The following is a 25,527-nucleotide window of genomic DNA, read 5'->3' on the forward strand; positions in this document are numbered from 1 at the left end:
GGTTGCTTCAACATTGCAAATGAGACTGGGTGATTGCTCAGGCAGCCAGTTGTCTCTGTCATCTACTGCACATTTGGGAAGATGCATGACTACACTTCCTGCCTACTCAAATAATATTATCTCCCTTCTCAGGCCTTCGATGGGGTTGAAGATTAGATAGTCATAGTTACTGTCCTCTTATGATCTAGCCAAGTCATTGCCAATACAAGACTTAGACTCCTTTGGATAGAATGTTTATTGAAACATTTAGCATACATTCCTGCTTATTATTGTTTATGCTGATTATAATTCTAACCTTATACTTGATATCTGTTCCTAGTGTACATAGTTTTTGTGTTGGGTTTGGAACTCTCTTATTTAAACTAAAGGGCGGTGTTGTGGGAGCTCCTTCTGCTCCTTCAGCCAATAGCCTTTAAGATTCCAACCCACTTGGGCGTGGTCTCTTATACTGTAAATGCAGCCGTAAAACCTGTGCTCGATCTCATGCTTCCCGCTGCTAGACTCTGTTCCTGGTACCTGTATGTACAGAAGACTGTGATCTGTAAGTCTCCCCTAAATAAATAAGCCTTTATTATATGTAATTCTGAACTAGTGTGGGATTATTTTGTAACTTTCACCGTCAAGGAATCACCACCCCTTCCCTGCTTCTTCCAGGGATTCTTATGACTCCACTTCATTTTGACTGATGTGAGATGGAAGGTCTAAAATGTTTGAAATGTTTCTAAATGTTTATTTCCTTTATGACTAAATAATTTGAACACACTTTTAGGTAACTATTGGCCATCTGTATTTCTTCTTTTCAGAATTTTCTGTTAAGTTTATGAAACCTGTTGGGATAGATTTTTTTTCCCCAATCCTGAGAGCTGTCTCTTGACCCTGTTAATTATCTCTTTTGCTGTTTATGCCACATTTTTAAAAATATTTTTGTTTATTTCATTGAGTTATACATTTCTCTCTGCTCATCTCCCTTCCCCCCCCCCACCTTCTCCCATGGTCCCCATGCTTCCAATTTTCTCAGGAGATCTTGTCTTTATCTATGTCTCATGTAGATTAGATCCATGTATGTCTCTCGTAGGCTCCTCATTGCTGTCTAGGTTCTCTGGGATTGTGAACTGTAGTTATGCCACATTTTGAGGATGCTGTTAGTGATCCTTTAGCAGGATAATGTAAAGTGATTGAAAGTAGTTTACACAGTTGATCAAAAGTGTTTGCATGATTCTCTGTGGAAGGATTAAACTTTGATTCTGTTGACACATTTTCCTGAGGGACCTACAGTGTGGGTAGTCTGTCCTTCTTCCTAATTTGTGGGTTTGTGCAAGTGCCTGCCTGGAACAATATTATAAGAGTGAGATTTTAATGACCACTGTTTTATTTGTTTATTTGTTTGTTTGTTTGTTTGTTTATGTGTGATCAGGCTTGGTAGCAAAACCCTATACTTGCCGAGCCATATTACTGGCCCTGACCACCATATTAAAAAAGAGGAGCACATTGCATGCTCAACTACTTTGTGGTCTTGGCTCCAGAATGAGGAATGCATTGAAGGATCCAAGCAGAATTAGTCAGCCTTAGGCTGACCTTATGCACAAATAAAACGTGATTGAGAAGTAAGTGTTTGATGCGGTAAGCCAGTTAGATACTGGGATTGCTGATGACACAGTATAGTTCATGCACAATGTGATGTTTCCCCTAGGGATATAGAACTTAGTATAAGGAGTTTGAATGATAAAGACTCTGGAATAAGTGATTACAGTTAGGAGGGTCTGTGTGAATGAATCTCTGGGTCCCTAAATCATATACAAAGAACTATGAATTCTCTTGTTCTTTTTCTATTCTTTAAAAATACTATTTTCCTATTCCTTAATAAACAATTCAATTTTGATTACAGTATGATACAGGAGAAGGGAGGGTAGGTGTTCATAGTAGGGTGGAGTATTGGGAAGCAATGATCTGCCTGTGCAAAGGGCTGGCTTGATGGCAGAATTGGAGCCCAAGCAGTGAGAGGACACGTGTCTTGACCAGAGAGTGAGTCCACAAGCAGCAACCTGATGCAGAGTCTGAGAGGTGAGGAGGGCAGCCATGTCTGAGAGTGGACAGGTTCAGAGAGTCTGAGCTCAAGCATGGTGAGAAGTCGTTCATGCTTGAGGTCACTTCTCACCAGAAATCAGAACCCTAAATGAGTCAGCAGAGGGTCCTCCAGGACAGCCTGGTGTGACACTTCAGCACTTAGAAGAGGCCAGGGTGGACCCAGTACACTGTGTTAACTCCATGTCAGGTTGGGATCTGGGTACTCGGCAGGTCGAGGGGATCTTCCTCACAGAGAGTAAATCAAGTGTGAGTTCCAGGAACTCACAAAGTACAGAGTGTGGGAGTGGAAAAAAGGGTGGGAACTCAATGACTTTCAAGAAAAAGAGGAAATACTTGTTGGGTATAAAAAACTGGATGTCAGAGCCCAGGCAGGTGAAAGGGAGTATTCATTCGTATTATAGAGCTGGAGTGGGTTTCAGAGACCGAGCAGGGTGAAGACACTGTCCACTTGAGGTGGGAAAGTCTAGGGTGCATACTGGGTGCCTTTGGATTGAAGAATATTTCTGTCCATGGGCCCACCTTGAGTGATGTTAAAGCCTCAGGGAGACCAAGTGGCAGCTCTTCAAGAATGAGGAGTAGGAATTTCAGCACAAATGAAAAATAAAGGTTTTAATGTGGAGGTTAGCACAGACTGAGTGTCAGAACCTCAATTCTGTGAGCAGTTTGACTTCTCTAATGGTCTGGTTCCTCTTTTCCATTTCTTCCTGTTTTCTTCTCTCCTCCTCTGAGAGATTGATATGGCTATGATTGCATAATGGTCCTGGGTGAATTCCCCGCCTGCGATTCTCCCTTTGACAGTCAGGGGACTGGACCTCATTCTGTACGCTAAGGGCAGCTGCCTCTCATCCCTAGCTGGAATCAGGATAATTTGCTACCACCTTTGTTTCTTGTTCAGGGCCTATTTTACAGAAGGGGGACATTCATCTTCTGAGGGCAGGAGAAGACTTCTTCTCAACATGATTTCAGAAAACATTTATATTAACATGAACCTCGAAAATAAAATTGATTCCTCAGACATAAACCCAGGCTCTCCTCCAGGTAAGAAGGCATTTTCTGCTGCTTCTAGTTAGTGATGAAGTAAAGGACAAAGACAGATGATCTTAGTTTCTCACTGTGCCTCTGGGTCACTGGAGTCTCAACCAAGTGTGCTGCCTGTAGACAGATGTGAAAGGTTGTGGGATTGTACAATGGAAAAGAGAAGGTGTTGGTTTTTACCATCTAGAGAAAATCACATCACCCATGTTATCGTATCTTTTCCACATATAAGTACACATAAATGTGTGTAACAAGTTGCTTCAACAGTTGATGCACGGTCTACTGATTTCCCTCTGTTGGTAGCATGTCAGTCTGTGGGCATCTAAGTCCTGGGCAGCTTCTTTCACTCGTCTCCCTCGAGTGATGGGGACAGAGCCCAGGACCTCACATGCTTGGAAAGTATTGCAACTCTTTTAGAAATAGTGACCAAAAAGATGCTGACTTTGTCATAAAATAGGAAGGACACCAAGACTTCTTGATTTTCACACACTTTAAAGCAAGCTGGAATACTTTAAATGTATATAATGCAAAACCATGCAATCTCTATGAAGCTGATAAAGAAGACATGATGATATTGAAAATGTTCATTCAGATGTGTTATAGTAAGTCTGTGATCACAAACTCAGGAGGCTGAGACAGGGGTTGCCATGAGATTGTGGCCAGCTTGGGCTACATAATGAGTTCAAGGTCAGCCTGGGGTACGTGTCAAGACCCTGTCTCAAAAATAAAACAAAGAAATCATAAAGGAAAAAAGTGAAGATACAATGTCAAAGAAAATGATAGTTACAAATCAGTATTTAAGATGCTTCAATTGTGTAGACCGTAGATTTATATGTAAAAGCTTTAAACTTTTTGGAAAGATGCATACCAAAATACCGACCACAATCATTCTCAATGTCAGGAGTGAGTGACTTTATACGTACTGTAATGTTTCTATAATTAACATTATTATTTCCTATTTGCATTTTCCTATTATTTTGAACATCATGTTATTAGTGTTTATCCTACACAAAAAGAGAAGAAAAGGAGAAAGAAGAGGAAATAGGAAGAGAACACAAGACGTGAATTTTGTTTGTCTTTCAGCTCCTCCAGAAAAGACCATATCCAAGGAACCTTGTCATAGATTCTCCAGGATGCTCCTCATCTCATTCACACTATGTTTCCTGCTGTTGACAATCTTACTCTCCATTGCTCTGATCAGTAAGTACAACCGTGGGAAAAGTAGCAACAAGAAGGAAGGGGACCCATTAGTGAGACGACTACCCAGAAACCTGAGACAGGAACTCTCTGAGGAAATGGGTGATATTGGGAATTTTTCTCTATTTCAGAATAACTCTTCTGCAAAAGTCATTTTTTCTCACTAGAAAAGCAAGTGTGTGTTAGCTGGTGTCACGGAGTGAAATCCTTGGGCGTCTATGTTAGACCCCAGAACTGAGGGCAGATCTGTATTTCCTCAGCAGCATTTAAAAGCCAGCCCCAATGAATGCATAGATACTTGCATTTTGGAATAATCAGGATGATGAAAAGAGATCACACAAATATTCCAGAGACAGAATTCCATCAGATTTCCTTCTAATCATTCATTTTTTGCTCCAGACTGTGTGAGACCTGAAAACTAATTTACTAAAATAGTAAATTTCTCAGCAGATTGCCTTTCAAATTTATCAAAATTTAAAAACATAAACTATATTTTGATGTAAGTGTTGTATTCATTCTTTCAATAATTACTACTATATACTGGGCAGCATCTCAGAGTCCAGACAGAGCTACAGCCCCCGTCTCAGGAAACAGAGAATAGTCAAGTGAAGCAGCGCTTAAAAGCTCGCATGGGAAATGCTGTGCAGGTGAGAAGTGAGCCCAGGAGGCTAAGGAAAGCTAGGAGCAGATGACATCTAGACCTGTGTGTGCCAGTCATGCCAGAAACATGGGGGAGCATGGGAAATACAGGCAAATATAGGTGTGTGTTTCTGTACCATGTAGTGCTGCATGGAGAACTGAGCACGAAACTGTAGGGGCAGACAGAACTGGACTCAGATCATAAAGTCGTACTTACCATATGGCACTGTATCCCCTCTAAATGGTATTTTATTTAGTGGCTGTGGCTGAACTCATAGCCAATTAAAACTTAGTAGGTAGAGTAATTGAGTTAACTATTTAATTCTCTCTTGGTGACGTCAGCAAGCCTGGTCTCTCTTGGGAGATTCCCAAGGTCCTAGTGAACTTACTCATCCTCAGGGAGTCACGCATCAGCAACAGACACCCCAGCTTCCCATGACAACTTCAGAGTTCCAGGATGGATGGAAGCAGTAAGCCAAGCTCAACATGGAGCGAGCATCAATTTGCCTTTGTGTATTTTCTTTTTTCTTTTTTTTTTTTTTTTTTTTTTTTTTTTTGCGCCTCCTCTGGATTATACTTTCTGGCTAAGTCGTCACTTAAAAATATTTATTTAATTTTATTTTACAAGTGTGATTGCTTTGCCCACACATATGTCTGTTTACTATATGCACGAAGTACCTCCAGAGGCTGGGAGAAAGCTGTAGGTAAAAACAATTGCGAGTCACTATGTGGGTGCTGAGAATTGAACTCAGGGCTTCTGTAAGAGCAACAATTGCTTTTGCTGATGGTAAACAGCTAAAAAAAAACCATTTTGCTGATGGTACTGAACCATCTCTCTAGCCCTGGTTGCCCAGTCTTTTCAAATATTTTAATGGTTTTTATTTTATTTTATTTTTTGAGACAGGGTTTCAAAAATGTAGTTCTGACTGTCCTGGGACTCGATTTGTAGACCAGGCTGGTCTTGAGCTGCCTTTGTGTATTTTAGTAGACAAAGAAAGTCTTAAAGGCAGCTCATATCAGGTGGTGTAGAAATAGACTCAGTTTCTTGAGTAGGGAACTGAAAAAGTGGATATTCATATTGTGAAGGTTGAAAAGTGTGTACAGTTTTGCAGTGTGTCACAGTCATGGAGACCCATTGAAGAATCCGCAGCAGGACATGGTAAAATTAAGACTCACTTAGAAAAGGGTCCTCTTAACGAAGTGTGAAAATGAAGGGAAGGAGAAATTAGGAAGCTAATTCAGAATCCATTTGAGCAGCACTGGGGGCTTGATCCAAGGGTCCTGCTAGTGATGCACAGAAGAGGAGATACCATTGAGCACAGGAGGTGAATTTTTGTTCAATATTGATAGCTGAGAATTAGGGGACGCAGAAGAGTGAGGTGTGACTCTAGTGTTCTGATATCATAAAGTGAGCAGTCATGAAGTTATTTGAAGAGGAAAAAGATGAGGAACAGGTATAGGTTGGAATATGATGATTTAAGTTTTGTTTCTGTTCCCCTGATCTCAGATGCAAAGATTTAGTTGGGTGTATATTAATATGTTTTAGGAAAGAGGTGTACATTAACGCAATATCACCTAGGAAGATGAGTTTGGAGGAGAAAGAGAATTACAGATGGAACTGGGAGAATGTTCTATTGTGAGAGAGGTGGGTGCAGAAGGAAGCAGGTAGGAAAGAGCACAGGACACAGCAGCAAGCAGGGCCAGGCAAACCAGGAGGGTGCCAGCATCTCCCAACTGTCAAGGAGGAGGAGAAGCAGGCTAGGGTCATGTGAGGAGTCCTACAGGAAGATGACTGATAAGTGCACACGAGGAGCCGTTGATATCTATCTCAAAAACAGTTTTATAAATTAGCAGAAGTGAAAGCCAGAATCTAGGGACTCAAGAAACAAGTGAGAGATGAGAAAGAGAAAAAAGAAAATTCCGTTTCTAGAGGAAAGGTGAGTAAGTTTTAAGTTAGGGATACCGTGATAATGTGGGGACACTGAGAAGTCAGAGCTCGCTGGGGCCAAGGGAGGTAAAGAAAAGAAGAGGATGAAGACAAAGTCTTTTTGATCAGGGTTGGGCTCTTCTATAATTTCCATGCTCAGATAATCTGAAATTAGCTCATTCCTCCTTCACTACCCCAGGGATATGCACATACTCAATAGAACTTAGCACCTAAGATGTAGTCTTTAGTGTGCTCTCAAGAGCTGAAGAGTATCCTGGATGAGGGGTTCTGTCTCGTCCTCCCAGCTCTTCTTGAAAATATGTGTGGTCATGGTCATAAATCACCAGGAGCAGGGTTATAATGACTGTGGGGTGAGGAATAATTGTTCTTTTTTTGTGGCAAGGTCTCATGTACCCAGGCTAGCCGTTAACTAACTAGCTAACTAACTGACCAGCCAACTAAACTAACCACCAACCAGCAAACTAACAAAACTGACTAGCTAGCTAGCTAGCTAAACCAACCAACCAACCAACTACACTAACTTGTATAGTAAAGGATGACCTGAAACTTTTGATATTTCTTATTCTAATTCCCAAGTGCTAGGGCCACAGCCACCACACTCTATGGTGATGGGGAATCTTTCCCAGGCAGCCTCTAACTACTCAGGTAATTGAGCATTTATAGGTTTTGCTTCTACAAAGAAGATAAGAAGGTAAAAGCAGAGAGTTGAGTCTTAACACAACCAGAAAAATGAATGGTTTTTATTCTGTTTTACAGTTTTGCTTAAAAAATGCTCTCAGCTTCATGAAGAAAAAGCAATCATAAAAGAACTGAATTATACCAGATTGGAGTGTACAAAACGGCATTCACTCTTGAAAGGTAAAAGTTAACGTGCCTAGAATGAGCATTCCCAACAATATTCTCGGATAGATCCGTCAGCAATGGGCACTGTGGGGACACAGCATACAGCACACTCAGTACCAGCTGCCTGGGGAGTCCTTTATAGAGGTCTCCAGTCAGGCAGGATTGGGCTGTGTGGACCCCTGGTGTCAATGAAGAAGAGTTTAGGGCAGGAGAGCCAATGCCAGGCTGAGCTGAATTTCATTAGACACAGAAAGGAGCTCCGGAAAGAATGAAGCAGATCTGATGGTGTGAATGTGAGCATCTCCAGGGAGTCATCTCCAGTGCGTGTTTAAGATTTTATTTTTAATTTGAAATATGTTTATGTGCAAGTATCTGTGTGTGGGCTTGTGTATGTGAGTGCAGTGCCTGCAGAGGGCAGAAGATGGTGTCGGATCCCTGGAGCTGGAGTTAAATGTGATGGTGAGCCACAGGTCTTGGGTGCAGGGAACTGAACTCCAGCCCTCTGCGAGAGAAGTATACACTCTTAACCACTGAGTCATTTGTGTAGGCCCTCAAGTGTTTGTGAGTGTGTGTGTGTATGTGTGTGTGTGTGTGTGTGTGTGTGTGCGCGCGCGCGCGCACGTGCAGGCATGCATGTGTACCTGTGGGTATGTCTGTGTGATGATCTTGCTGCTTTCACAGTTAGAGTGTAAACAAGATGCATATTCAATATTTGAATAGAGAATTTGTTTGATTTTGGCTAATGAAACCGGAAGGTGCACTTATGCAGGTGTATTGCTTAGGTTTAAGTAATAGAGAGGAGTATTTAAGGCTATCCTTCACTTCAGCCCCACGTAAGCAAAATGTCTCACTGCCTTTGACATCTGTAATTGAGCTGGCTTTGGAATACACCATCTGGCCCTAAATAGGCACAGTTTTTTTTCTTTGACAGATATTTTTTGGAAAAGACTATTTGAATTGTCTGGGGTTGCTGCCTTTCCTAGCAGATCTCTCTGTCTCTTCACCCAGCTGAATGCTGTTCTTTCCTGTAAAGAAGCCTGAAGTCCTATTCAAGTGAGCCTTTGCCTAAACCTACATTTTGAAATGTTTTCTCTATTTTTTTTTCAGTAACCATTTCAGGGTTCCAGGCCTCAAGTAAGGTTTTAATCCTTTTAGGCTCTAATTATAGTCCTTTTTATGCAGAATGACTATGGATCTAGCTTCATTCTTCTGCATGTAGGTACCTAGTTTCCCCAGTACAACTTGTTCAAAAGCCTATCTTCCTCCGACATATGTTTTTGCTGAAAAGTCAGGTAGTTCTCGCTGGCTAGGTTTATGCTTGTGATTCTCTTTAGCGTTCATTGATCCATGTGCCTGCTTTTGTGCAGGTAGCTCTATCCTGCAGCCTTAAGTCAGGCATGGTGATGTATCCAACATTATTCTTTTTTCTTCAGTTTTCTTTTTTATATATCCAGAGTGTTTTGTGCTTCTATATGAATTTTGTGATCACTTTTTCTTTATTTTATAAGGACTCTTGGGATTTTTATGGGGAGAAACTTCTTACCACTAAGTGGATTGTACTCTCATAGCCCTGAATAGCTCATGCCATCTTTATTCATACTAAAACAGAATTTTTCTTACCACAGTACCTTAACAACTTTATTGTTGGCTTCTATTTTTTTACTTTAAGAAATGCATCTCTGGGATCATGAATTATAGGCTCAATGCCCTTTATTTATGGCTAGAATCCACTTATGGGTGAGTACATACCATATTCATCTTTTTGGGTCTGGGTTATCCCACTCAGTAAAGTGTTTTCTATTTCCATCCATTTGCATGCAAAATTCAAGACATCATTGTTTTTTACCACCGAGTAGTACTCTAATGTGTATATATTCCAAACCTTCTTTATCCATTCTTCTATTGAGGGGCACCTAGGTTGTTTCCAGGTTCTGGCTATTACAAATAGTGCTGCTATGAACATAGTTGAACAAATGCTTTTGTAGTATGATTGGGCATCTCTTGGGTATATTCCCAAGAGTGGAATTGCTGGGTCCTGAGTTAGGTTGACTCCCAGTTTTCTGAGAAACCGCCACACTGATTTCCAAAGTGGTTGTACAACTTTGCATTTCCACCAGCAATGGATGAGTGTTCCCCTCACTCCACATCCTCTCCAGCATAGGCTTCTTTCTCCCAGAATTCAGTGTATTTTTCCCTGCCAAGTTCTACTCTGCCCTACCAACAGGCCAAGGCAGTTTCTTTATTTGTTAACCAATAAAAGCTATATATATACAGAAAGACTTCCCATACCAGTGACTGACAGACTGAAACAAAAACCCACCCAAAGAATCACCAATATAATGAATGAGGAAAGAGCCTGCAAGCTGTATGAACTTTGTCAATTGCTATGCTCTCCCATGGTCCTGGCCAAGTGAGAATCCATTTCCACAGGTGTCTTGCCCTGCAGAAACCCATTAGACAGGTAGCCATATGCTGATCTGAGTCTATACTGCAGGCTCCCAGCAGTCTGCTAACTCTGAAATTTTGCCTTGGTTAATGGCATCTATTGTTTTTCTATATAATTACGTGTGTGTGTGTGTGTGTGTGTGTGTGTGTGTGTGTGTGTCATATGAGAATTTTCTGGCTCTTGATATGATATGAGTTCTATTCTTTGGAGATCCAGACTGTTTGGCATTATGTCCTCATGGTTCGAGTGTCTTTTACACTGTTTTCCTGATAGCATCTTAATAGGACAACGGGGCCCTGACTTTAGTGTCTATGGATGGAGACTGGGGTTGCTTGGCACCTGAAGAGGAGGGGCTGCTTGTTGCATCTGGAGATGCGAGAAGTCCCAGTTTCCATGTGGTTTCCACATACAACGGATTTTAAATGACTTTATGACATTGCACTTATATCTCCTTCTTCCCTATAGACAAAGGCCAAAGCTGTTGCCCAAAGGACTGGGAGCCATTTAGTTCCCACTGCTACTTCATTCCCACTGGCTTGGCATCTTGGAGCAAGAGTCAGGAGAAGTGCTCCAGCATGGGTGCTCATCTGATGGTGGTCCACAGCTGGGAAGAGCAGGTGCATGCTGGGAACGAGTGGGGCCTGGGCCCAGCCTGCTGTCTGCCTTTTCTACTAAGAGGGAGTTTTGTTGACATGGGTGTTGGTGCTGTGGCAACAGAAATGCAACGCCTGAGAGTGGAGGGAACAATGCAATGTTTCTGTTTCAAAGAGAAGTTTGTGATTTCAGCACTCTAAGGCTTCCAGATGCCTAACAGAGGAGGGCACAGAGCTGACTAGGGAAAGGGGATCCAATCAGGAGAGTCACAGCCAACCATCAGAAATAAAATATCTGGAGTTATGGATGGAGAATGATTAAATCTGTAAAATTCTCTCAAGCACAACTTTCAAGAACGGTGTTGGGGAAGAAAAGAGGGGAGTGAATCTGAGAGGAGAATTCTTTATGACCATGGACAGAGATCGTTTCTGGTGTCATGGAAATCAGGTCAATGAGGGATGACTTTGTATCTGGTCAGTCAGGGAAGATGGCACTCCCGGGGGTGGGAGCTCTTTCGGTCCTTGATCCTTTCTTTGTCTTCTCATCTCTGTGCGAACAGAAAGAGTTCACAGCGTACCTCTAAAATGTGTAGTTACTGTGTATTAATCTAAACTTTGAAAACTATTTAAGGGCCTAGAGAGGTGAACTAGGATTTGATTATTATGTATTTGCACATATGCATCACATTGAACCTATAATTTTGCGTCGTTAAAATAATTTTTAAAAGATCTTACAAAATTCTATAACAACAACAACAAAAAAAGAAGTCTTCAATCCAGGCTGAATGCTGTATCTTTCTTTCCTCTTAGGATTTCATCTCTAAGACCCTGAGACGTAATGCTGCTTATTTTATTGGACTGAGGGATCGAGGAAATCGACAATGGCAATGGGTTGATCAGACGCCATACAATGAAAGTGCCACGTGAGTCTAGAGTTACCCAGAGGAGTCCTGGGTCCTGTGCCATGAAAAGGCTTTAGGGTGTTCCAGCTGTTGGTTATGAACCAAAACAGCTCAGCCCTGGTGTGGGTGCTGGGGATGGAGTTACTTGTCGCAGGAGTCCTGTGAGACACGTGATGCTGACTCTCCAGGAGAGATGAGGAATTGAGTCAGAAGAGTGCAGGATGAGAAGTACCCAGGGTGCCCAACCAGGTGCTTACAGATGGGGGGGGGGTTATTGTGCTTTTAGCCACTGATTGGAATTTTTAAAAATAGGCTCTATTTTTATTTTTATTTGTGTGTATATGTGTCCCTCTGTGAGTGTGTGCCATGTGGATGTGGATGTTCATGGAGCCCATAAGTGGGTGTTATATCCCCTGGAATTGGGGTCACAGGTCGTATGACCACACGATTATGAGTGTCGGGAACAGAACTCTCACATATTACGGAAAAGCAGCAACCACACTTAGTTTCTGAGCCATCTCTCCAGCTCATGTGCCTGTCAGGTGGCCTGTGATGGGGACTGACATGCTCAGGACCTCTGCCAGCCCTGAGCTTGTGACCTCCCGGGCCCCTGATCCGAAACCTTAGACCCCACAGTGTGCTGGTTCCTAGGGTGCCTAGTGTCTTCCTGACACAAGTTCTAGACTTTGTCAGGTCACAAGAAAGTGGTTCTTGGTGGTGAGGGATGGAAGACAAAAGCTGAGTTTGTTTTTTTTTCTGTCATCTTTTGAGAGCCTTGCCAGCCGCAGTTTTGGTCTTCCGGGGGAGGCTGTCATCTGGGGAGGGCAGGTGGTGAAACTTTCTACTGTCGTCACCATTCCTGATTTCCTACCACACACCAAAGAAACCATGGTCTTTCTTCTACAGACCCACATCCGCGAGTGGGGAGTCCTAGCTGCGACATTTAGAGATGTCGGAACAGGTTTCTTGTGCTCTTGTGTAAAGCATTGGAGACGTCTGTACTACATTCATTTTAAAGTGGGACTTTTCCCTTTACCAGCCCGTGTTTGAGCTGAACACTGCCTGGGCAGTTTGAACACTTGTGTCAGTGCTCATTCTCTTGTTGTCCAGTTTCTTGGAGGGGAGTTAACCAATAGCAGGTGTTCCAGGGAAACCCCTCCTGCTTGGTCACGGGGTCGCCATGGTTCCGGGGGCTCCGGGGGCAGCACGTTGTACGGAGCATGGAGCACCATGCAGCTGTCCCAGGAAGTGCTCAAAGGATTTTCTCCAAGAGACCATTTTAATGACAATCTTACAGAAAGTTATAACGAGAGGCATTGTGTTAAAACTTGTAAGTAGTTCTTTTTATTTTTAATAACTTCAAAAAAAGAGAGAAGTCCTGTGTAACAGATCGCAGAAATCTTGTGAAAAACGCCCCTCGCAGGCGGCAGTGCCATACTAGCTTAACTGGTGCGATGGCACCTCAGGAAGTCCTTCCGCAGTTTGCCGCGCCCTGGCTGCTGTTCACGGTTGTTATAGTTGTTACTTTGCGGACTGAGGAGCTAGCGAGCATTTGATGTTGAAAGGACTTTAGAAAGGGCTTTGTTCCTACCAGAAGCACCGTGTTCCCTAGCTCTAGATACTTCCCCCGGGGAGGAGACAGCTTCCCTCCTGCAGGTGTTCATTTGACTGAAGTCTGTGTTCCGTGCTCAGCTTCATAACTGTAGGACTTGCATTTTGCCATCTACTTCTAGAATTTGTAGGCTGAGTCTGGTGGAATGAACAGATTCCAACTGGAAAAGGAACCATGCGCTTGAGCTGCGCTGCAGAGTGCAGACGTCATGGACTCGTGTCCACAGCAGTTAGAACACATGCGGGAAGTGAGGCCTGATGGGTATTTGATCTTAGTGTAAAGTAGACGCACTTCTGTCGCTTTATATCACAGTCGATAATCGCCCAGGCTGCCAAAATAATCAAGGTTCATTATTTTGCACTGGATCCACCTGTTGTAAATATTCTCAAATACACATTTCAAACACTGTTTTTCCCCATACTCTTTGCTGCTCATTAAAACCTTTTATGTAGGTGTCAGAACTGTATGTAAACAGATTTCAATAAAAAAAAATGAAGCTGGTATTTTTTAAACCAAAAGCCATAGAAGTTGGTCATGCTTTCCATTTTTAAACGATTTATTGAAGCAAGGTAATACTGACAGAAACTCAGAAGAACCACGTAGACTGCTTTAAATGGTCTTATAAAAGGCATTTTTATGTAACTGAATAGAACCAGGAGTGTAACTTAATGGAGAGACAGTAAGTCCCCACGGTACGGTGGACAGCAGTGGGCGAGGCTCAGGCGTGATTTCGGGAAGGGCTGCAGTGTCAGAGCCCCCTGCCCCCACATCTGAGACTTCCATGTCAGGGTGAGTCACACAGATGTTGTCTAAACATTTAATGTATTGCTGCAATAAATCCTTTAACAGAAAAAAAAACAACAACTATAGATTGAAAGTCCCTGGGTACCAAGACCTAGGGATGAAGTAGCCTTGGGATGTGTGCTGGGAGAACAGTTAAGTAACTAGCTAAGAAAATAATGAATGCGGTTGGCCCTGTTTTTCAGCAAGAGGTCAGATATGGGTGGCGGAGAACGATTGATTTGTACACACTAGAATCTGATTTCCACAGATTCCAACCTCATCCCCAGGCTTGCTTACCCTTGCTTTCTCTTTCCCAGCATTACTGTGGAAACACCTGATGCTCTTTCCTTCCTTGCAGGTTCTGGCACCCAGGTGAGCCCAACAATGACCGCGAACAATGTGTTACAATAAATCATCCCCATTCTAGCTGGGGCTGGAATGACAGCCCTTGCAATATAGAAGAGAGGTCAGTTTGTCAAATGAAGAAAAGATGCTTGTGAAAAAAGCAGTTTCCATGGATATGGGGCTGCATTTTTATCTGCAATTACACAGACACCTGGAAAGTCTTTCTTATGAATTATATGTCCACAAAATTTTAGATAGGCAGCCAATAGTAATGCGTGTGATAATACTGGTCCTCATATATTCTTATTTGTTCATCCATTACTCTTTTATACAGTGAGAATTTCCCATATACCAGATTCCCTTTGTGTACAAATGAATCACACCAGCTTCTCTGCCTATTCTTAGATTCCTAGAGTCTTATTTGATGATAGACTTGTATGATGTGGTTCCTCTACCCATCTCTCTCTCTCTTTTTCCTCTGCCTTTAGATTCATTGATGTATAATTGACAAATAAATCATGTATATTTGCATTACACTGTCTTGAGTTGATATGGAAATGCATTGGACAATTGGACAATTGGAAACTCATTGGACAATGAGTACCACAATCAGGTTAACAACACCCTCTAGTACCTACACAATTGCCTGTTTTGAGTGAGTGTAGTGTTACAATATTTAAGATCTTCTTAAGCAAGTTCAGACAGACAGGGTGACATTGTTGCCTATTGTCACTTTGATCCCCGGTGCTTACTCATATTTTCTCTGGCAGTTTGTGTCCTTCCAACAGCATTTTCATATTTCCCAATTCCTGAACTACCAGGACCTTGGACCCAATGGCTAGTGTGTGGGATACTATGGGTGCTGTGAGGCTGATGAGTGTCACTAATGGGTGGCTGATCCTGAGCTGAGTAAGATACATCAAGAGTAGGTTTAAGAAGATGATAGTAGCCTTCTACTGAAACCCTCAGTGATTCTTGGTGTCTCCCATTGGTGCCTGGGGTATAGCTCTGTGTGGCCATTCAATACCTTCCAGGGTGATGGGGGCTTCTGCCTATGGAGGTGACCTTGGCAGACTGCTAAAGCCTCAGGGGAAGCGGCGATGCCTCAGGGATTAGCACCAAGAGTCAGAGGACAAGCCTGGTGAAGGAGGCTTTCCTCAGCCATGGGGTGAGAACTTCAGCAAGGTGTCTGGTCCTGAGAGGGAAAGTCCAGCTAAAGGAGGAAGACATCAGTGCAGAGGACATAGGCTCGACCTGAGGCTGGAGCCCATCCAGGAGAGGCAGGCGTAGTGGAGAATGTGGGAGGGCAATGGGCAGCACTTGAGGCCCTGCGATAGAGATAATGGACACAGATTTCTCGCTCACAGAAGTGGGTTAGAAATGCTGAAATTTGGGGAATAAATGACACCCATGGTGGTATTACATTAGAATGGGGCTAGTAACATGAACTCACATCTTTCAGTATTGTTTGGATACATAAGCAAGAGAAAACCTAGAAACACGACTTAAGTGTGTGTGTGTGTGTGTGTGTGTGTGTGTGTGTGTGTTCTGCATGCACATGTGGCAGTAACAATGTCAGAGGAGCAGCAGATTGACTCTGTCTAAAAGAGACATAGAACTCACTCAGAGGTGTTCCCAGCACTCAGGAGTCACATGTCTCTAATCCCTGCACAAAGGAGGTAGAGACAGGAGTGATATGGCTGGGCAGAGAGAGGTATGAAAGGCAGGAGGAGACAGGAGCTCATTGCAGTCTGAGGTTTGGTGGAGGGCATTGTGGTCTGCAGTCACATTAAGGACAGGTTGGCCCCTTTGTTTATCTGAGCCTTGGTAGAGGTAAGAACTCTCTTGCTTTTCTGATCTTCACCTTGAGCCCCAACATCTGTCTCTGGGTTTTTATTATTCATGCTACATCCATGTTTTTTATTTTTTTAAAGAGAGAAAAAAATGAAGTTGGGTGGGTAGGGAGTTTGAGGAAAATCTGGAAGAAGTTAGGGACAGGCACAAATAAAATCAAAATATGTTGTATTAAAGTCTTCAAGATTAAGTAAAAATGTTGCTTAAAAAAGGATAAAGCTATTAGTCCGTAGTACTGATGTGACATATTTTCATCAGATAAGAAAGCCTTAGAAAGGATATAGGAATGATCAAATAGAGGTGAGCCTTTGGGACACTTGTCTGCACGCTATGTAGTAAATAAGGCACTGTGGGCTTAGCTTTCAAGGGAAATGCCAGAGACTCAAGGAGTGGAGAAACTTTATGTATAGTCAGGGGGTTTGGCACACATGATCTTGATTTCCACAAAGTTCACCCTCAGCTTTCGTCTCCCTGTTGTCTCTGTCCCTTACCAAAACATAATATTGTGAGAATTACGCTCATTCTTTTCTCTTTCAGACTCTGGCACTCAGGAGAGCCCAGGGATTTGGGGATGTGCTAAATTTTCACCCAAATATTGACGGATGAAGATGCAGTGACGTCCCTTGGGATGGTTATCATAGGTCAGATTGTGAGATGATGTGGTTGTATTTATGAATCATGTGTCAGATTATGAGACGACGCAATTGGACTTATGACTCAAACATTCTCTATGGACACATGACATGGTTTGAGTGGGATCCTTAATTATGGAGATAGCTGGAGAAGTACTCATTTGTTCCTCTTAGGGTCAAACATATGTTTTGTAATTATATCACTAAACCAAGGTCTTAGTTCTCTCTCTCTCTCTCTCTCTCTCTCTCTCTCTCTCTCCTCTCTCTCTCTTCTCTCTCTTTCTCTCTCCTCTCTCTCTCTCTCTTTTTCTCTATCTTCTCTCTCCTCTCTCTCTCTCTCTTTCTCTGAAGTCAGGATCTCACTGTGTAGCTCTTGCTATCCTAGAACTCACTATGCAGATCATCTGGTTGTATACTCACCAAGATCCTCCTGTCTTTCCTTCATGAGTGCTGGGATTAAAGGCATTTGACACTGCTCCCAGACTCCTAGTAAAACAATTTTAGGTAGCCAAGTCACCGATTCTTCCATTTATGAGAACACTGACTCACGTTTGTACTGATTCATTCACTTGCTCATTCATAGAAGTGTTTTTTCCACACCAGTCACCATGCTAGAGACCCTTTTGTGCACACACAGAGAGCCAATGTGTCTCCCTGCTAAGGTCTGTCTGACTGCTAAGGTTTTACTCATTGGTTGGATGATGTGGTTCTGCCCCACATCTGCTGTTTGTCTTTCCTCTTTGGTTTCATTGATGTATAATTGACAAATACACTTTTATATACTTAAGATACCAGATGTGGTGATCTGATGTATGTATATACTAGGAAATGATTTCAGGTTAGTTAGCACATTCATTACTGAAAACAGTGGCATTTATTTGTGTTTGTGTAGTAAGAATACCTAAGGTCTTCTTAAACAATTTTACACCACACTATAATATTATTGACTGTCATCACGATGCTCATTGGATCACCAGAACTTCTCTGTGATCTGAAATGTTCAGGTTACCATCATCACCTATTTCTCTCAACACCATCTCCTTGAGATTGCTACTGTATTTTCTTCCTGTGAGATTTCCTTGTGAAGATTCCACACATCAGTGGGCTCTTATCTACACGCGGCCATCACAATGTGACCTCCAGAGTTCCCTCAACTGAGTCTACGATTTCCTGACCATATCCAAACTCAAGTTATCTTTATGCAGGTTTTTGGGTTCATGTGTTGTCAGATTTACAAGTTCACTGCCCAGAGAAGAATTTACACAATAATTCCAGAGGGACTTGTTTTTCTTCCCTAGACAGGGTTTCTCTGTGTAGTTCTGGCTGTCATGGAACTCACTCTATAGAATATGCTAACCTCAAACTTAGAGATCTCGCTCCCAAGTACTGGGATAAAGGCATGTGCCACCACTGCCTGACATCTGGGGGGACTTTTACTTTATTTAAAGTGAACTTTTCCCATTAGTGTTTTCACAACAAAGATGGGATGAAGGAAGTTGGAAAGTCACCGTACTAAGCACATCTGACAGCACAGTAGCTATATGAACCTATAGCATCACCCTAGGACTCAGTGCTGGATGGCATCCTGCTACTTGCTGTAGGAATTCCTACAGCCAGTAGACTTTAAGTTAACCATCCAATTGGGTGTGGCCTCTTATACTATAAATGCCTATGAAAATCATGCAGTTGCTCTCTCTTCCAGTTGCATGACTCGGTGAGGTTCCCAGTTAGAGCAGAGGACTGTGATCTGTGAGTCTACCCCTAAATAAATAACCCTTTATTATACTCAATTCTGAGCTAGTGTGGGATTTCTTTTTAGTGTCCTTCATCTTCTGGCATCCAACATGAGGCCAAACTCCACACCTACCGGGATGTGGGATTCCCCTCTGTATGTTGTGATTACCATTAATGAACAAAGAAACTGCTTTGGACCTATAGCAGGCCAGAACTTAGCTAGGTGGGGAAAACTAAACTGAATACTGAGAGGAGGAAGAAGGTGGAGTCAGAGAGAAGCCATGTAGCCCCACTGGAGACAGATGCCAGAACATTTTCCGGTAAATCACAACCTTGTGGCAACACACAGATTAACAGAGATGGGTTAAATTACGATGTGAGAGCTAGCCAGTAAGAAGCTAGAGCTAATAGACCAAGCAGAAATTTAAATAATATAGTTTCTGTGTGGTTATTTATGATGCTGAGCAGCCAGGAACCAACAAGTGGCCTCCTTACAACAGGTACTTTTATTTTATGTGCCTCTTTAAGTTTCTGCAGAGCATCTTTAAATAAACAGATAAGACACATAATTAAAGAACGTCTGTGTTTAGAGGGTGATAGTAAAATCTAGTCAAATGAGCCCAGATCAATGATGGGCCTGTAAGAAACACTGAATCAGCTCTTTAAGCCTGAGGGTTTGGGTAACTCATCATCTGCCTACAACTGAAGCAAGCTTTCAATTGTATTACACGTTTTGAACAAAGATGCAGCAAAACACATTCAATCATCTTTTTTTCTACAAATTTGAGCGATTTCTAATGTTTTAAAGTAATCTGTTGTTTATAATTTAGGTCACCCTGAGGCAACAGTGAACTGTTTTAATTCACCCTTCCCCAGACAATTCCCACAATGCCAGGGCAGGGAGGTTTCCCTATGGACCAGAGAGGAGCTGTTTGTGTTCTCAGAGGCAAAGACCCAGGAGGCAGGAGGATTCTGATCACCTGAGCCCATCCTAGTAGCCAGGTCTCCTGTCACATGGACCCCATGCCTCAGGGCAGTAGCTGGGGGTGGGGGGGGGCAATTGTTACATCTTGCTGAAATATCCAGAGCTTGTATTTAATTGCAGATGATGTCCTGTCTATCCCTGACACTTGCTAGAACAAACCAGGGGAAAGGACAAAGCCTCCAAGGGAGGCTAGGACAGTGGTGCTAGTGGGTGTCTTAGCCCCTAAACCGACTTCTCTGGGAAAATCTGTGGGAGGGGCTGGGTCAGGCTTTCCTTTTCTGTTACCCGAGTTCTAAGTTCCAGACTTCCTGTCATTACTTGTGTACGGGTGTCTGAGTAGTTGAGCTGCTGTGCTTTGGGGAGGCCTCTGCAGTCTAGCAACCTTCTTAGGTAGCTACTTTGCACGTTTTGCAGAAGAGTCAGGATTTCCAAGCATCCCGGTAATTGTCAGGGATCAGATATTGAAACTTGGCTTTCTGTCTCCTGCATTGCCTCAGCTTGACTTGATGCCTGAAAAGGTATCTCACAAGCAAAAGCTGCACACACCAGTGACCAGATGGGCAGCATGCACAGGGAGATTGGAAAATACTGGGCACCAGACTGGCTCCTTTGTATCTAAGGTGCACACAGTGAGGAGGATGGGAGACCCCAGTAGCAGCTACTGGGGCTCCATTTTCAGCTCTCCAGGCACCTCAGGAAGGCTACTGGGTGTCAGAGCCTCTGTCCTGGGTGACACTGAGCAATATTAGGTGGGAGCTGGGAGAGTGGTGAACCAGGTGGAGAAGGACATGGTCACCCCAGCAGAACTCAGATCTTCTGGTCTGTGTAGCACATGATTTCTCAGCCTGTGGGTTGAGATCCCTGGGAGGGTTGAATGTCCATTTAACAGATCGCCTAAGACCATTGAAAAACACGTATATTTACATTATGATTCGTAACAGTAAATTACAGTTATGAATTAGCAATGAAAATAATTTTATGGCCGGGGGTCACCACAGCATGAAGAGTTGTATTAAGGGTCGCAGCATTAGGAAGGTTGAAAACCGCTGGGGTAGCGCCTTCCAGATGCTGTGCAGAGGATGCAGGGGACCTGCACGTCTGAATAACTTCCACCTGTTCAGACCTGGCTCCTGTTGCCCGGATGTGCCCGCTCTCACTTGCATCTGTTGCAGCCTCAGGGACTGTGCACACTGCCCCTCACCCTGCTGGCCCTCTGCCCCCAGCTCAGGGCTAGCTGGATCAGATGGCCACAACAGGCTGAGCACTCTGTACAGACATCTCAACAGTTTTTCCTGTGTAGGAAGGAACAGCCTCTTCCTCCAAGGACTTCTGACTAGTTAAGCATGAGTCGGGATCTAGTGCCTCTACCTGCTACTGCTGTGCTCACAGGAAAACGCAGCTCAGGACCCGGCATCTGCAAAGCCTGCGCCTCTGGCCTCTCCACACTTAGCAGATGGGTCCAAAGGATCTCACAAGGACTGCAGGTTGCACTACCCAGCCCCTGAGTACTTAATTAGAAGATGCTGCCTTCTCTAACCCTTAACTTTCTTGGTTTGCTTTTTAAAAATGGTCATGCCTTCATAGAAATTCTCAGTATTGATTTTACCTTATGGCACATTAAGCATACTTAATTCAAATCGTAGATCAGTTAAAAAAAAAAAAAGCTCCAAATATTTTGAGCTCCATGCACTTACTATTTTTTGATACACACACACACACACACATGTGTATATATTATATATACCTATATAATATCTGTTCGTGTTATGGTTGCATTCTGTTAACTATTACATGGAGGGTTTGATGGCCTGTTAATCTTTCATCAGAGCCCAGTTACTTCTATTCCCTAAGGCAGCAGAGGGCTCCAGTATCCTTCAGTCACCTAAATCCATTTCACAAGCTTAGATGATTCAAGTTGAGCCGCTGGATCTGGGACTGCCCATCTGCTCCTGCTTGGCCTTTATGTCAACCTTAGGGCAAATAACAGCAGGTATTGAGGTTACTCAAGATCAAAACGAGTGCTCTTCTCTTTAACAAATGGTTCAAATATTTACAGAAAAATTAGAAAAGAGATGCTTTTGGGGGAGTCAAAACTAGCTCATACTGTTTATATTAAGAAAGTAAAATTTTAAAAACTACTATTTGTAAAGTTTGTTTAAAAACATTTATGAAAGAACAACCGTCAGAGAGCTCAGAGCTGACATCAGAACCTGAGACGGCCCTGTGCCCTGTGAGCTTAGGCATGCCATCTTGATAGGTTCCAGCCTCCCACACCATAGCTACAGGTTTCTAGCCTCTGATAAGGTTAAAGAAGGACAGTCTAAGGCACACCAAACTGTTCTTCCTCTTGTAATGTCATGTCTGCTCATGACAATCCTCATATGAAGCAGCAGGACAAATCTGGCTGCAAAGCCCTGCAGAAGGATCATTCATCGAGGACTTGGTTTTACATCTAGCTCCCTGGAAAGGCTAAAAAGTTTCCTGTTCACCCGCACACCTGACGTGGCCTACCTACAGGTCCATCCATTTTCTGAGCTTTTCATTTCTCCTTAGCACTTTGTTCTGTTTCCTATTAGTTATCCTATTATTTTATATTTTATCCAGTCCTGATCTTCTGTTGGACTTTGTTCTACCACCCCATCACTCTTTATCCAAAGATGTGCCAGCATAATCTAGAAACTCAGGACAGAAGGAAGGAAGGAAGGAAGTAGACAGAGGGGTACAGGGTTGTCAGTGGGCAGAGCAGACAGCACAACAGGCAGATGAGGAAAAGCAAAGGAAGCTGCTTTGCTGGTGCCATTTGGGGAATGTTTTCTCTGTCTGCACAATCAGATGGTTCAGTCCTTCAGCGTGTATCTCTTCCTCCCTAGGGAAGGAACTGGAAACACACAGTAATGTGCTGTAACCACTTCCCCTTTTCTGCTTTATGACTAAATCACTCGTGAACTTATCCAGCCATGGTTGAAATCTTCTGATCTTTAAAACCTTGTTACTTAAAGTCTATTTCAAAACTTTAAGACACCAAAGAAAGAAGTTGAGGAAGATACCAGAAGATGGAGAGATCTCCCCGGCTTATGGTTAATGTTGTAAAAATGGCCAGCATATCAAGAACAAACTAACAATTCAACGCATAACCCTTAAAATAACATGGCTTTCACAGAATTGAATAAATAGTCTTAACCTTCATCTGGAAATACAAAAGACCCAGAATAGGCAAAACAATCTTGAACAACAATGGCAAAAACAAAACAAAGCAAAAAGCCTGCAGGGGATATCACTGCCCAAGATTTCAAGTTATACCACAGAGCTACAGAAATAAAGACAATACAGTACTGGCACAAAAAAGACTTTAAAAAAGCTACCTTGGTATATTTTAAAATGTATTATTTACTTCTTACATACCAATCCTAGTTTCCCTTCCCTCCTCTTCTCCCACTAGTCCCCTTCCCCCATATCTCCCCGCAATCTGCTCCTCAGAGAGGGTTAAGGCCTCCCCTGGGAAGTCAGTTAAGTCTGTCCCATCACCTCATTGACACAGGGTGAAGTTCCGCCCCCCGACCCACCTCCCCTTTGCCTAGACTGAACAAAGTATCTCTCCGTAGAGAATGGGCTCCACAAAGTCAGTTCATACATTAGAGTTAGATCCTGGTCCCACTGCCGTGACCCCATGTACTGCCCAAGCCACACTATTGTCACCTGTATTCAGGGGCCCTAGTTCAGTCCTATGAAGGGTCCCCATTATTCAGTCCAGAGTCAATAATCTCCCGCTAGCTTGGTCAGCTGATTCTGTGGGTTTCCCATCATGGTCTTGACGCTTTTGTTCATATCATCTCTCCTCCTTCACTTTGTTTGTACTCCAGGAGCTCTGCCCAGTGGTCAGTTGTAAATCTCTGCATCTGCTTCCATCTGCTTCTGGAAAAGGGCTCTAGCCTTTGTGGTGTTCTGTACTATAGGCTGGTTATTTTTTTGCTTTGTGTCTGGTATACACTTATGAATGAGTTACATACTATATTTGTCTTTCTGGGTCTGGGTTACCTCATTCAGAATGGCTTTTTTTAGTTTCTTCCAGTTATCTGCAAATTTAAAGCTGTCATTGTTTTATGCCGCTGAGTAGTACTCCATTGTATATATGAATCACATTTTCTTTATTCATTCTTCAGTCTAGGGGCATCTAGGTTGTTTCCAGGTTCTTCCTATTACAAATATAGTTGTTATGAACATAGTTGAGCAGATGTCCTTATGGTATGAGTATACCTCTTTGGGTGTATGTGCAAAAGTGGTATTGCTGGGTCTTGAGGCAGATTGAGTCCTAATTTTCTGAGAAATCACCATACCGATTTCCACAGTGGCCGTACAAGTTTGCACTCTCACCAGCAATGCAGGAGTGTTCCCCTTACTCCACATCTTCTCCAGCATAAACTGTCATCAGTGTCTTTTATCTTAGCCATTCTGATGGGTGTAAGATGTACTCAGAGTTGTTTAGATTTGCATTTCCCTGATGACTAAGGATGTTCAACATTTCTTTAAGTGTCCTTTAGCCATTTGAGATTCTTCTGTTAAGAATTCTCTGTTCAGATCTGTACCCCATTTTTAAATTGGATTATTTGGTATTTTGATGTCTAGTTTCTTGAGTTTGTTGTATGTATCCTCTGATGTGGGGTTAAAAAAGATATTTTCACATTCTGTAGGCAGTTGTTTTGTTTTGTTGAACATGTCCTTTGCTTTACAGAATCTTCTCAGTTTCAGGAGGTCCCATTTGTTAATTGTTGCTTTCAGTGTCTGTGCTAATGGGGCTATATTTAGGAAGTAGTATCCTGTGCCAATGTATTCAAGGGTATTTCCCACTTTCTCTTCTATGAGGTCCAATGTGGAAGGATTTAATTTGAGGTTTCTTATCTGTTTGAACTTGTGTTTTGGGCATAGCAATTTATGTGGATATATTTGCATTCTTCTATACATTGACATCCAGTTATGTTAGCACCATTTATTGAATATGCTTTCTTTTTTTCCATTATATATTTTTTTGTAGAGTTTTTAATAGTCAAACACAGAGGTCTGCTTCATTTCAGCTCCTTTACTGCCAAGCCAGAGGGGCAGGGACTGTATCAACTTCTCGACTTTCTCCTTGTCTGTGATGACCAGGGTGTAAAGGTACCTGCTGCAGCGAACCTTGAACCTCACATTATCCTTGTTCTTCTTGATCTTGACAGATTTGGCATCCTTCCACCAGGCTATGAGCAGGAAGTCCTTGATTTCCTCAATTTTCCGAGGCATGGCGACGGGTGCTCGGCGCTGAAGACCGTACAGTGGCGAGAACCGGAGAACTCCATTTTATATTTTTAATTTCTTTGTCAAAAATCAGGTGTTCATGGGTTTGTGGACCTCTGATTCAATTCCATTGGTTCACCTGTTTGTTTTTATGCCAATATCAAGCTATTTTTATTACTATAGCTCTATAGTAAAGTTTAAAGTCAAGTATGGTGACTTTATTGTACAGGGATGTTTTGGCTATCCTGGGTTTTTTGTTCCTCCATATGCATTTTAGTATTGTTCTTTCAAGATCTGTGAAAATTGTCCTGGGATTATGATGGGCATTGCATTGAATCTGTAGATTGCTTTTAGTTAGATTGCCATTTTTACTATGTTGACCTTACCTGTCCATGAGCATGGGAGATCTTTCTATTTTTTGGATATTCTCTTCTATTTCACTCTTCAAAGACTTAAACTCTTGTCATACAGGTCTTTTACTTGTTTGGTTAGAGTTAGCCCAAGATATTTTATGTTGTTTGTGGCTATTGTGAAGGGTGATGTTTCTTTGATTTCTTTCTCAGCCTGTTTATCATCATAGGGTAATAGGAGGGTTACTGACTTTTTGAGTTAATCTTGCATCCTGC

General features: G+C 42.6%; 1 protein-coding gene and 1 pseudogene across 1 annotated transcript; one reads left to right on the forward strand and one right to left on the reverse strand.

The window, feature by feature from the left end:
• The first annotated feature begins 486 nt into the window (after positions 1 to 486).
• On the forward strand, positions 487 to 14,969 carry LOC125407013 (C-type lectin domain family 4 member A-like). Its single transcript, XM_085687081.2, has 7 exons — positions 487 to 541; positions 2,981 to 3,123; positions 4,204 to 4,320; positions 7,661 to 7,762; positions 10,659 to 10,810; positions 11,597 to 11,709; positions 14,442 to 14,969. Exons 2-7 carry the CDS (start codon positions 3,042 to 3,044, stop codon positions 14,581 to 14,583), a joined length of 708 nt encoding a protein of 235 aa, XP_085543207.2. The 5' UTR covers positions 487 to 541; positions 2,981 to 3,041; the 3' UTR covers positions 14,584 to 14,969.
• A 9,700-nt stretch (positions 14,970 to 24,669) lies between these two features.
• On the reverse strand, positions 24,670 to 24,934 carry LOC125407015 (large ribosomal subunit protein eL38 pseudogene; annotated as a pseudogene).
• Positions 24,935 to 25,527: the final 593 nt, after the last annotated feature.

The sequence above is a fragment of the Myodes glareolus genome, chromosome 3 (genome assembly GCF_982192425.1).
Source record: "Myodes glareolus chromosome 3, mMyoGla1.1, whole genome shotgun sequence".
Taxonomy (NCBI): domain Eukaryota; kingdom Metazoa; phylum Chordata; class Mammalia; order Rodentia; family Cricetidae; genus Myodes; species Myodes glareolus.